Raw genomic sequence first — 12,496 nt, 5'->3', positions numbered from 1 at the left:
GGAAATTTGCTTGATTAGATACCAAGAGTCTCTCAATTAAATTAAACAAAACTGGCATTTCTAGTTCTTTTGTTTCTATCATAATATCCAGTACCAGGCAAAAGGTTCCTGTGCTTATTTTATTCAAACCAATAAAAATGAATGAATATTTGGAGAAAGCCAAGGGAGAACTACAGCCACAAGAGTTGACTTCTGCCAATTCTCTTGAATGGGATAAGAATTTGGGCTTTACGTTTTGGCTCACATAGCCCTAGTTTGGGAATTATTCAGTCTTTCAGTCAAATGATATTGAGAATTTAAATTTTAGTATTACATTCCTATAGGTGATTCTTTTGATTTTCATCTCTTGCATTTAACTGTTTTATTTAACTTATTTAACTTTCTATATATGGATGCCTTTTTAGTGCCACAGAGTAAATTCTTTAAAAATTATGTTTACGTTTATATATCTCCGTCTTCCCAGCAAAGTCAATTACGGTTACAGTTCCTCAGGTTGCTATCGGGATAGAATGCAGAGAATTTGCTGTAGTAGAAAAATTGATACTTTGTGACATCTATTCAAATCCCAGTTTTCCTGTTACCTGTGTGACCTCTGGCAAGTTATGTGACTTTTAATAAGGTTTTTAGCAAATACTTTTAAAAACACCTCTGATTTCTTTGCTTGGTTTTGGTGCTGAGTGTTGCCTACCAGTCTGGCTGTAATAAAACTACCACATGTAACGATGTCTAGCGTACCCTGATCCACGGCTGCTTCTATGAACAATCTCCGTTTGGTAAATGGAACCAGCTAAAATTTGTATCTGCTGACTGCCCTTAGCAAAAATTTTTTGAACATACACAGACGCTCACTAAACTGATATATCATATTTGTCTCCAGAAAATCACATGAGAGCCCTGACAGTGTCTTAGCACAGAATTTACTGTCCTCCTTACTGGCCCCTGGCCCACTACACTCCCAGCACACCCCTGTCCCTTCAGTGAAGCTAAGGATGCATGACTTACCCTGAAAACAATCTCAGAATTCTAGTCCAGTGCTGCTCCTCCAAGCAGAAGGTGCACATGGGCACCTTCTGGGCCAAATATAGTCTGAAATTGTGCTTGGTTCGGCCTCTTGGTGATTTGACATTGGGAGAATTCGCACCAAGTGTGATTTTTCAGCTTTTCCTGAGACCCAGGCAGCAATTGGCCTGACGCTGAGCACTGACTACTCTTTCTCTCGTTCTGCACGTGGCCTACCTTTGCCTTGTTGCATTAAATCTAATCAATTCCACTCACTTCTGTCATTGCCATGAACGACCTGACGCCCACTCTGCCTGCAGGCATCGCCAGGGGTGACCCCTGGACTGAGCATTCCTCCAAAGCCAACTCTGGGTGGCTCCTTCATTTTTAGGCGAAACCATAAAGCATTTGCCTGATGTACCACTCAACATTTATCTGGTTTTTAAAATAATCTTCGAATTTATACACTATGTCAGTTTGGGGAAGATAAAGGCTTTGTTTTGCTTGTCCTTAGTAGCAGAGATTTGTTTTTTCCTTCCGACTTGACTCAAATTGACCATTGAACTTGGTTTCCCGAGGGCATACAACATCATAGAATATATGCCGACCCAATACAAGGGTGAAATCAGCTTGCTAGATCCATTTGGAGTACATCTCCAGCGTGATGCCTCAAGACTCTAATTCGAGCTAACAACAAGAAGCCGCATTCACAGAAGCTGGTTTCCATCACTTCTATGCTTTCCTTTATCCAATTTTCTTTTTCTCCTTTTCCAGAAAGCTAACTTCTGTCAGTTGTTGCTTTGGGAAGAATCCGATTCATTCCCTCCATGGTTCTAGAAATGCAACTAGATGTCCAGGGGAAAGAATAAAGGCCTGTGGGGCGGGGCCCCTTCCTGCCCTACTTCCAGAGCAGCTGAATTTGGTACCCATGGGCATCCTCTTCATCTAGGAAGCCCAGAAGCTTTTCCCCTACTGTGTTCAAGGCAGAGGACCACCTAGTGTGGGTATTCAGGCCCCACGTTGGCAAATCTGTAGTGTTTTAAAGGAAGCAAGAAATTCATTTTTAAAATGTAAAATCACCTTAATTTATGGACACAGTTATAACCTTGACCCTAACAGTACAAAAGCAATGTATATACCCAAAACATTTGTACCCCCATAAAATTCTGAAATAAAAAATTTGTCAACATCAGGTGACCCAAAGAGAATGCACCCGTGTCCTCCATCTGGACCGTGAGCCTCCAGTTTGCAGTGTCTTGAGCAAAAAATATACAATCCTTCCCTTTTGCATGTGATGCCAGGGGGAATTTTCCTGATGGATTTAAGTAAATAGCACAGCCAGACCAGAACTTACCCATTGGAAGTAGCCATTTTTCAAAAGACTCTCAGAGTGAGCCACACAGGCTGCCTGGGGTACTTGTTCACCCTCCTGTTTCCTGCACTTGAGAACCAGCCATTGGTTCCTGGGCTCATCCAGCACTGGACAGGCCATGAAGAATAAGTAGGGATTTTTTTTTTCTTTTCTTAAGATGGAAAGAAACCTGGGCTAGAGTATCATGGCCTCAGCCTAACTCACAATAACTTCAACTCCTAGGCTCAAGCCATCCTCCTGCCTCAGCCTCCTGAGTAGTTGGGACCACAGGCACCCACCACAACACCCTGCTAATTTTTCTATTTTTAGGAGACACATATTTCACTCTTGCTCAGGCTGGTCTTTAACTCCTGAGCTCAAGAAATACTCTTGCCTCAGGCTCCCAGAGTGCTAGGTTTACAGGCATGATCCACTGTGCCAGGCCAAGCAGAGATGATTTGTTGAGTTAACAAATAATTCAGCTGAACGTGGAGCCTCATGCCTGTAATCCTAGCACTCTCGGAGACTAAGGAGGGTGGATCGCTTGAGTTCAGAAGTTCGAGACCAACCTGAGCAAAAGCGAGACCCCTATCTCTACTAAAATTAGAAAAACTAGCCAGGTGATATGGCAGGCACCGGTAATCCTAGCTACGTCAGATCACTTGAGCCCAAGAGATTGATGTTGCTGTGAGTTATGACACCATGGTACTCTGCCCAGGGCAACAGTGAAAAAAAAGAAAGTCTGTCTCAAAAAAAAGAAAAGTTCTGCCATCGCTTAAAGCAATTTGTGAAGATGTTTTAAAGATGATGTAGAGAATAGATTAAAAGCCATTTATGATAATCAGTCTTACCGTCTTCACTCTTATCCTTCTTTTCATAAAAATACTATTATATGACAATCTGCAATCTGTAATGACATGCCAAAATGCCACAATGTGGACCTCCAGAGGACTTCCAGAAAATAGACTGCCTGGGGTATTTTTTAAACGTGTAACAAAGCACAACACTGGGGTCAACTCACCTTCACTAATCCCTGGTGTGGACTTGGAAGACAACTCTTGTGAACACACACGGAGCATCATTGTAGAGCAGGGGTCCTCAAACCTTTTAAACAGGGGGCCAGTTCACTGTCCCTCAGACCGCTGGAGGGCCGGACTGCGGGCCCTGGGACGAGTCAGCGGCTAAGTAGGACAGGCATCGGCAGCAAAAACACCCAGTGGGCCAGATAAATGTCCTCAGTGGGCCGCATGTGGCCTGTGGGCCATAGTTTGAGGACGCCTGATCTAGAGCATTGCAGATCAACTACTGAGGCAATTATTTTATAAGGATTATGCATTTGTTCCACAAATATTTATTAAGTGTATACTCTATAGAACAGTGGAGTGGCTGCTGGAAGATGAGGAGTGGAGATTTCCTAAATTTCAATGCATTTATTATTATGCCTTGGTAGTATTGCACAAACTTCAATGTTTGATTTGATTTATTTTATGTCAACCTAAATAATAGAGAGATTCTAAAAGAAAACAATATTTATTTAGTAACAGGGTATTTCAATGGGAGTACACATGCCATAGTAAACTACAAAGTTGGACAATTAAGTTTGCAAACTTATCCTAGGAAATGTGCTTAAAAGGATGGAGTAGGCCAGTGGTTCTCAACCTGTGGGTCGCGACCCCTGTGGGGGTCGAACAACCCTTCACAGGGGCTGCCTAAATGCATCTGCATATCAGATATTTACATTACGATTCATAACAGTAGCAAAATGTTAGTTACGATGTAGCAACGAAAATAATTTTATGGTTGGGGGTCACCACAGCATGAGGGACTGTATTCAAGGGTGGAGGCATTAGGAAGGTTGAGAACCCCTGGATTAGGCACCGGCGTTGGTGCACAGCTTCCCGAGGGGGGAACTCCAAGGTCGCCGTGGTGATATTTGGCAGTGAGATGTGTAGCACTTTTTCTGGGACTAGTGGGCCGACCTTGAATGTGCATATTCATGGAGGCAAAGGAAGACAACGGTTTATAAAGGAAAAATGAGGAAGATCGCGTGATATTTTTGAAGTAATTATTCTTGACCTTAAGCACCAATCACAAAGGTGACACCAGGCCAAGGTTGGACGGGCAGTTGCCAGGAACGTCCCCACAGAAGTATTTTTCTGTGTTAGGTTGTGACAGCCGTGGAGTGAGACTGTGGGCATGTTAGGTTGTGATAGCCGTGGTGTGAGCCTGTGGGCTTTGCAGGATCTTTTATGATAGATCTTGTTACTGGGCGTTTATACCTGAGACCCCTTCTTTATGGCCTTCCCTGGCTCTGTGTGTCACGTCTTTTTACTTTTTTTTTTTTAAACACAAGTGACTCCATACTCTAACAAATTTCACATGATTTACCACCCACTTATTTACTCTGTGCCAGGAACAATTCTAAGCATTTCATAAATATTAACTTATGAGAGGCTCTACCTAACAAATGCAAATACTGTAACCTAGTGTTTGCACCCTCACATCAACCTGAAATTAAGTAAATATGAATTTATCTGAGCCACTGACCAATCTCACAAGATAGATGACGTATGGTCCCCAGCACATACCTCTCCTCAGCTACAAAGAAGAAGGAAACTGAGGCACAGAGGGTAAGTGATCTACCCAATGTCACACTGCTAGTTAAGTGACAGGGACAGAATTTGAACCCAGGCAGGTCTGGCGTCAATATCTGTGCTCTTATTCACCAAATCAATTAGCTCTTGCTAAAAAACAAACAGCCCCCAAATTTAAGGGCTTATTACATCAACTTTTTATTATTCCACATGAGTTATCTTCTCGGCTTGGCAGTTTTTAGACCAGCTCAGCTCATCATAGCTGGAGTCACTCAAGTATGTGCTTAGCCCGGGGCTGGCTGGTCTATGACGTCCTTGGCCAAGATGACTCCACCCTCCTCCTCAAGGTCTCTCATCCTCCACTGCTACAGCAGGGATCTAGGAAGAGCAGAAACATTCTCAAGGGCCTTTTGCATCGAGATTGCTACTCTCTCTCTCTCTTCTTTTTTTCAGTTTTTGGCCAGAGCTGGGTTTGAACCCGCCACCTCCGGCATATGGGACCAGCGCCCTACTCCTTTGAGCCACAGGCACCGCCCTGCTACTCTCTCCTTTAATCGAAGCAAATCACATGCTCAAGTCCAGAGTCAGTGGTGGTGGGGGGGTGGGGACATTACCAGAGGGCAGAGATAGAGGTTGGTGTAAACATCTGAGCCTTTAATATAATGAACCTACTACCATCGGGGTTCAACTGTGTGCTGTTTTTACACTACTTTCCAGTTTCAAATTTGATATTTCAAACTCCGAATGAGTTGTGAAAATGGTATAAAATGCAGCCTGATCAGTGTAGAACGACAATACAAAAACAATAAGAAATGTGGAAAATGAAAGGATATTTGTGATTTTAGGCTGATCCTGGGGAAACACCATCAGAGGCTCCGAGTGAGGCCAGGACGACTCCAGCAGAAAATGGGGTGAATCACACTACAGCCCTGGCACCCAAACCACCCTCCCAGGCTCTCCACAGCCAACCAGCTCCAGGTAAGCCACCTGAACAGAGGGCTGTGCCAGGTGGGGAAGAGCCTTCTGGTCCTTCACGCCGCTGATGCAGGTTGTATGGTGTAGTCAGCTTAAAGCCGCCAGTGAGAAAAGATGCCTGGCTTAGGAGGTGCTCCCTAGTGGTGTGACCAATGAATGAACGAATGAATGCATGAATGAATGAATGCCGGGAGAAAATCTAAGTGCTCATCTGGCTCTGCTGATGACAGATGAAGCCACAACAAAAAAACCACCAAGACCCCTGGGTCTTTCTTTAGTGAGGGAGCATCACCAGCCGCCCGGCGGGCAGAGCCTGGGAAGAGCTCACGTCACTTACAAACCACGGGCCTCAGAAGCACCAGCTCAGACTTCCTTAACTCTCTGCCTAGAGCTCCGTTCCCTCTTTCTCCAACTTTCTTTCCAATTTCTTTTTCCAACTTTCTTCACCTTGAGTGTCTTCACCTACAAGACACTGTGCAAAGCCCTTCATGTGAATAAGTTCATTTCACCCTCAGACCAGGCTGGTGAGGGTACACATTCCATTATCATCCCCATGGCACAGATGCAGAAAGTGCGATTTTCAGGTAATAAAGTACTTCCTGGGGGCCCCGCAGCCAGTGAGGATTGCAGTCAGGCTGACACAGTTCCCTCTGAGACTGACATATTTGTGTTTTCGGCTTCTGTTCTCCAGCCACAGCTGCATTCGTGTCTCCTAGCTCAGAGAAGTCTTTGATTTCTGGCAGCTAAGTTTGGCGTTTAATTCGATTCTGCTTTGTGTAATCATCACTTGTGTGTGTGCTCTCTCCCCACTCGATGGTGGGCTTCCTGGGACAGGCTTCAGCCTGATGCTTTGTACAAGGCACAGCACTAAAGAATAGCGTGTATTTCATAATTATTTGTTGACTTGGTTAATAAAATAACTAACAGGGAAAAAATGTCCTTCCATGAGGGGTGGTTTCACGTGCCTTCCCCTTCCTTGCCAGACAAGGGCAGGACAACAGTGTAAATCTAGATCTTTTCTTCGGAGTGGAGGGTATTTTTCATGGACGAGGGTGAGATTTTGAAAAGGACAACTCATATTAAATTTGAATCAGTAGGAACAGTTTATGACGTCATCATGAACAAGAAGCAATGTTTTCAAAGGGGGAGTTTCTGTATACCAAATACAAACATTTTGAGTGCTTCTCAAATATAAACAAGTCATGTAAGTATGTGAGAAAATACAGTCTTGTGTTTCTGAGAGTGAAAGAGAATTTACTTGCATTTTAGCATTTGGGTTTTTTTAGACTTGGTATTTGGAATAATTTGACTTACAGAAAACTGCAAAAATGGCCTCCTCTTCCCCAAACCAGGAATTGGCAGTGGCGCCGACTCTGAACTCAGCCACAGACACGGAACCCCCCTTGCTCCCCGCTGTGCTCTTGTTCCAGATTCCCACTCAGGGTCCCAGTCTGTGTTTAATTGTCACGTCTCCTCATTCTGCTTTAATCTGTGACAGCCTCTCAGCCTTTCCCGTCTTTCATTACTTTTGAAGAATCCTGGCCAGGTGTTTTGTAGACTGCCCCTCAGTCTGGTTGGCCAGATGTTTTCTCACGATTAGAGTGACGTGAGGTATTTCTGGCAAGAACATGGAAGTGCTGTGTGCCCTGCCCCTCGCGTCCCATCTGGGACGTGTGATGTCGATAGCTCTGGGGGTGTCGGTCACTTGGCTAAGACGGTATCACCCCTGAAAGTTATTATTTCCCCCCTTGTGTATATTGAAGGAGCTACTTGAGACGATACAAATATCCTGCTGAGTTTTTCTCCTTGAACTTTTGCTCCCTGATGTTGCCATCCACCCATGGATTCTCCTGCAACAACTACTACTGTCCAATGGGCATCTGATTTTGAAAATACCACTTGTCATTCCCAATTTTGCCAAGAGGTGGCAACAGCATTATCTAAACCGAATTTCTTTTTGTTTGTTTGTTTGTTTTGTTTAACAGGACCAGGTCAGTTTGAACCCACCAACCCCAGTGCACAGGGCCCATGTTCTAACCCTTGAGCCAAGGGCACCCAGCCGCCATAAACCAAATTTCTTATTCTGACTCCAAGTGGAATAGGGCTGTCCTGTCTCTTCCTATAAATGGAGTATATAATTTCCTATTTAATTAGATTTGCTCAATGTTACAAAATGAAGACTTTCTTTAGAATGATTTTTATAAGTAATTTTCTCCAATAATTTATAATTGTTCTGTAAAGAGATTTAAACGCAAGGGTCAAACATGGTCTTTTTCTGTTTGATTTTAGTTTTGCTTTTCATAGAATACAATTCTAAAAGTTAAAGAAGACTGTTTTATCCTTTTTTTCAGGTTCAGTAAAGGCACCTGCCAAAACAGAAGACCTTATTCAGAGTGTCTTAACAGGTAAATGCTACCTCTTTCCCCCACTGACTCAGCCAGCTGAATATTACGCAGTGTAAATGTACAAAGGAAAGGAGATTCCCTTTCATATCTGAACAATAACATCATTAGTATTTCTTCTTTAAAAAGTATAAAGCTGGTTTGGTCTACGTTACATGATATAATCACAGAGAAGTAACTGTAGTTGGTAAAGCAGGACCTTACTGGCATAAAAAGTAATATAGTTTCCTAAGAGAACTATTTAGGAGTGGAAGAATAGTTTAATGCTGGAAATGTAACCCAGTAACACGAAGACATGTTTCTCAAAGTCCAAACAATGAACCATATTTTAGATACACAGAATAGGATCCATTTACGATGGTAACATGCATAGTGCATAAAAACTGTGATACAATTTAGAAGTATTTTATATTTGGTCTGTTATGTAAATTAGTGGAACTAAAACTGGCACAAGCATTCTGCAGTACAATTAGCAGCATGGAGTGGAGCCTTGGAAGTGTTTATAAAACCGGGCCCAACACACAACAGCCATGTACGCACAGGCTCACCCAAAGCAGCACCACTGGTTAAGAGCCAAAATCTAAGCAAACCAAGTGTCTGCCAGCAATGAGGTAGATACATAAATTGTGGTATTTTCACAGAATAGAATAAGATGCTGAGGCAGGAATAAACTACAGTCACACACCAACATGGATAAAACTCACAAGTATAATGTTAAGGAAATGAAGCCACAAGAACACATTCCATGGCATTTCATCTACATAAACTCCCAGGCAGGCAAGATGAATTTGTGTTGTTAGAAACCAGAATTGATTGCACTAGGGTGGAAGATTTCCGGGGTGTTGGCAATATTCTCATTTTGACCTGGGGGATTGGTCTTGAAGTCCATGAACTTTATGAAAATTTATAGGCCTATATGTTTAAGATTTATGAACTTTTATATATGCATTTTTATTTTGCAAGAAAAAAATCTAAAATACGCATAGAAAAATTACTTGAGAATGTATTAAAAGGAAATGAAACATGTTTTTAAAGATTTATTTCCGTAGGAAATAGTACAACCTTAATGCATAAAACAAGAGTCAGAAGTATTCATAGAACTTGATTCAAATGTTATTTAAAAGTATATAAATGGGGAAGGAGATGGGGGGGTTACAGGGCATGGCACACCTCTTGGGGACAGGACACAATTACAAGAGGGACTCTACCTAACAACTGCAATCAGTGTAAAGTCATTCTTTGTACCCTCAATGAATCACAAACAATAAAAAAAAATAAAAACAAGAGATTTATTTTTTTTAAGTATGCAAATGAATACATAAAAGGCAATTGTCCATAGCAACGCATTATCTCTGGGTGGCTTATTTATACGTGATATTTGTGTCTTTATGTAAATGGCCTTTATACTTCACAGCATATTCTAAGTAACAGTCTTTCATCTATAGACTTTTAAAGACACTGCTTTCTGCGGAATCATTTCTATCATTGATTAGAACACCTGAAACCCTATTTCTAAACTACTCGTAGCTGATATACTGTAAACCATATTTAAAGAAGTGGAATCTAGTTACCATTCAATAAAAAAAAAAGAAAAAAAAAGAGAGAAAAAAAGAAGTAGAATGAAATCTGTCGCCAAGAATGCAGCAATTCCTTAGGATTATAAATTTTTAATATGGTAACTTATTATGCCACCGGGATGAGTCAATTTGGGCCTGAGGGAAGTCATTAAATCAATGTGCCCGGTTTTCTCTGTGGCCTCATTCTCAAAAGAAATTGAGTGTCAGGAGAATGGGCAGGTTATAAGAAAAGGAAACATATTTCAATTGCTTAAAGACCTTAGCATTTAAGAACCTAAGTTATTATTCTGACTTCAGTGTGTATTCAGCAGACATCTCATTTTCTATTCAAGTCTGTTATTATTCCTGGCATATATTATTTATGAATCTCTTGGCAGTTCTAAATATTTATAATAATATTTATGGAAATATATTTTTGTTCCCAGAAGCAGAAATAAAAGGATGGAAACTTGTGAACTACAACTTCATGTAGGTCCCAATAAGTGATAATTTATGGAAATTAAGACACCCTCAATTGTAAGGCACTCCACAATTCATGTATTGCTAGGAAAAAGAAAAAGGACTCAGTGTGACAGTCATTACCTGCAAGATGAGTCTTGATTTCAGAAATGTTAACATATTTTTAAAATGCGTATTCTAAAATTCATGAAATACATCAGTAAAAAGCAGATTGTTTTAAAGTCAGGCTCCGTCACATTTAAAGTTTTCTCAGCATCTGATGAAACACTGCAGCAGTAATGTAGGCTGCCACTAACCCTGCCGGTGCTTTTGCACAAATCGGATTAAGGACTCTTCCCTCAAGACACTTTTTGCTGTGTACTGTTGTGATAAAACTTACACTGTCTATAACGCCAGTGAACCCCATGGAGAAGGTGCACAGTCATTTGCTGAAACACTCCAGGCACATTGCCAGAAAATATATTAAATACTTATACTTTCTACGCACTCTTCTTAATTCATCATCATAACAACCCTATAAAGTAGTAGACGTTATATGTGTTGGTGACCAATGTGTTGGCAACCTGCTGGGACCTCTGCACACCTGGTGCACCCGTCTCCCACAGTGGGAGAGTTGAGCTGCCATCTCACGTAGGAGCTTCCCATTCTCTGCAAAATCACCCTCAGCCAAGGAAGCCCCCTCTCCAGAAGGTTATGCTCCCCTAGCCACTGCACAAATAATGCTTCTAGCCTCAAGATGAGCCCTACTCGTCAGTACAGCTCACACTGCAAAGCTCCATCCCCAACCCTGTCCATTTCCCTCACTCCCCAAGTCTGAGAGGCCCTCAGTGAATCACGTGTACCTGAGTCCCTGTCTGGGCTCTGCTTCTAGGGAACACAGACTTGAGCAGCAACAACAACCCAAATACTTGAATCCCTGTCTGGGTTCTGCTTCTAAGGAACACAGACTTTAGCAGCAACAACAACCCGAATACCAATGAAGAAATCAGGTCTTTGAGAATTTTTGGTGACATATTTGCATAGTTAGCAAGTGATGGAGCCAAACTGGAACCCAGCTATCTCTGACATCAAATCTGCTCTTATGCTCCTGGTGGCCAAGATCAGATGTCACTTAATAAGCTGGTGGCTTTGAGATAGGGAAATGTCAGGCCCTGTTTGATAAGGTGTTGTAAGACCCAAACTAGCCAACACCAGCCAGACAGAATCCAGATGACCTAGAAAATCAACCTCAGTGTACCCTCTCTGCTCCTTATACCCTGCTTACAATGTATCCTCAAACTAAAAGAAACTCCCAACCCTGCCGTGACAGTTTACAATCGCCATGACAACTCCTGGATAAGATTTCTAGGAACTCCCCACCCCTTTCCCAGAAATCTTACCAATAATCCTCCCTCTATTTAACATAAAATTAAATAGAAAGTATAAAATAAGACCCAAGAAACTCACAAAGTGTTACTTGTTTGCTCTCAGAGATGGCCATTGCCCTGTCTGTGGGGTGGCCTCTTTTCTTTTTTCTTTTTTTCAGAAAACTTTCTTTTGCTCACTATATCCACTCGTTCTTGAATTCCTTCCTGCATGAAGCCAAGAACCCATTTGGCCTCCAGGCAGGACCCCAGGTTGGGGGTCCACTTTCCTATATCAGCTTCCCCTCTTTACACCTGGACTTTCAGCCTTTCTGTTTCCTTAGCTCTCGTACTCGTTTATTGCAGAAGTGGAGGCGCAGACCATCGAGGAGCTAAAGCAACAGAAATCATTTGTGAAACTTCAGAAGAAGCACTACAAAGAAATGAAAGACTTGGTTAAGAGGCATCACAAGAAAACCACTGACCTTATCAAAGAACACACTGCGAAATACAACGAAATTCAGAATGACTACTTGAGGAGAAGAGCCGCTTTGGAAAAGACTGCCAAAAAAGACAGTAAGAAAAAGTAAGTTCAAGGGGTACTTTTGGTTTCTGCCACAGTATTAAGCAATAGTCATTCACGCAGACGTTTGTACCATATGTTTGGACCCGTCCCACTTCACGAAGGAACACTGCTCAGTCTCCTCCGGTTCCTGCAGCTCTGAGTCACCTCACCACCATTTCTCTTGTGGATTGCATTTTTTTTTTTTTTTTTTTGTATTTTAATGGAACTTTT

General features: G+C 42.1%; 1 protein-coding gene across 1 annotated transcript in view; it reads left to right on the top strand.

Annotated features, from left to right (window-relative positions):
• PLCB1 (phospholipase C beta 1) overlaps positions 1-12,496 on the top strand; it is a 723,078-nt gene that overhangs the window by 593,350 nt on the left and 117,232 nt on the right. The window contains exons 24-26 of the mRNA XM_012804065.2: positions 5,790-5,922; positions 8,271-8,324; positions 12,067-12,286. Of these exons, the coding sequence (XP_012659519.1) occupies positions 5,790-5,922; positions 8,271-8,324; positions 12,067-12,286 (407 nt within the window). The remainder of the gene's footprint in view (positions 1-5,789; positions 5,923-8,270; positions 8,325-12,066; positions 12,287-12,496) is intronic.

This window comes from Otolemur garnettii, unplaced genomic scaffold, assembly GCF_000181295.1.
Source record: "Otolemur garnettii isolate 467f Iridium unplaced genomic scaffold, OtoGar3 scaffold00025, whole genome shotgun sequence".
Classification (NCBI taxonomy): domain Eukaryota; kingdom Metazoa; phylum Chordata; class Mammalia; order Primates; family Galagidae; genus Otolemur; species Otolemur garnettii.
Note: the sequence above shows the minus strand (reverse complement) of the source record. Positions and strands in the feature narration are given on the sequence as shown.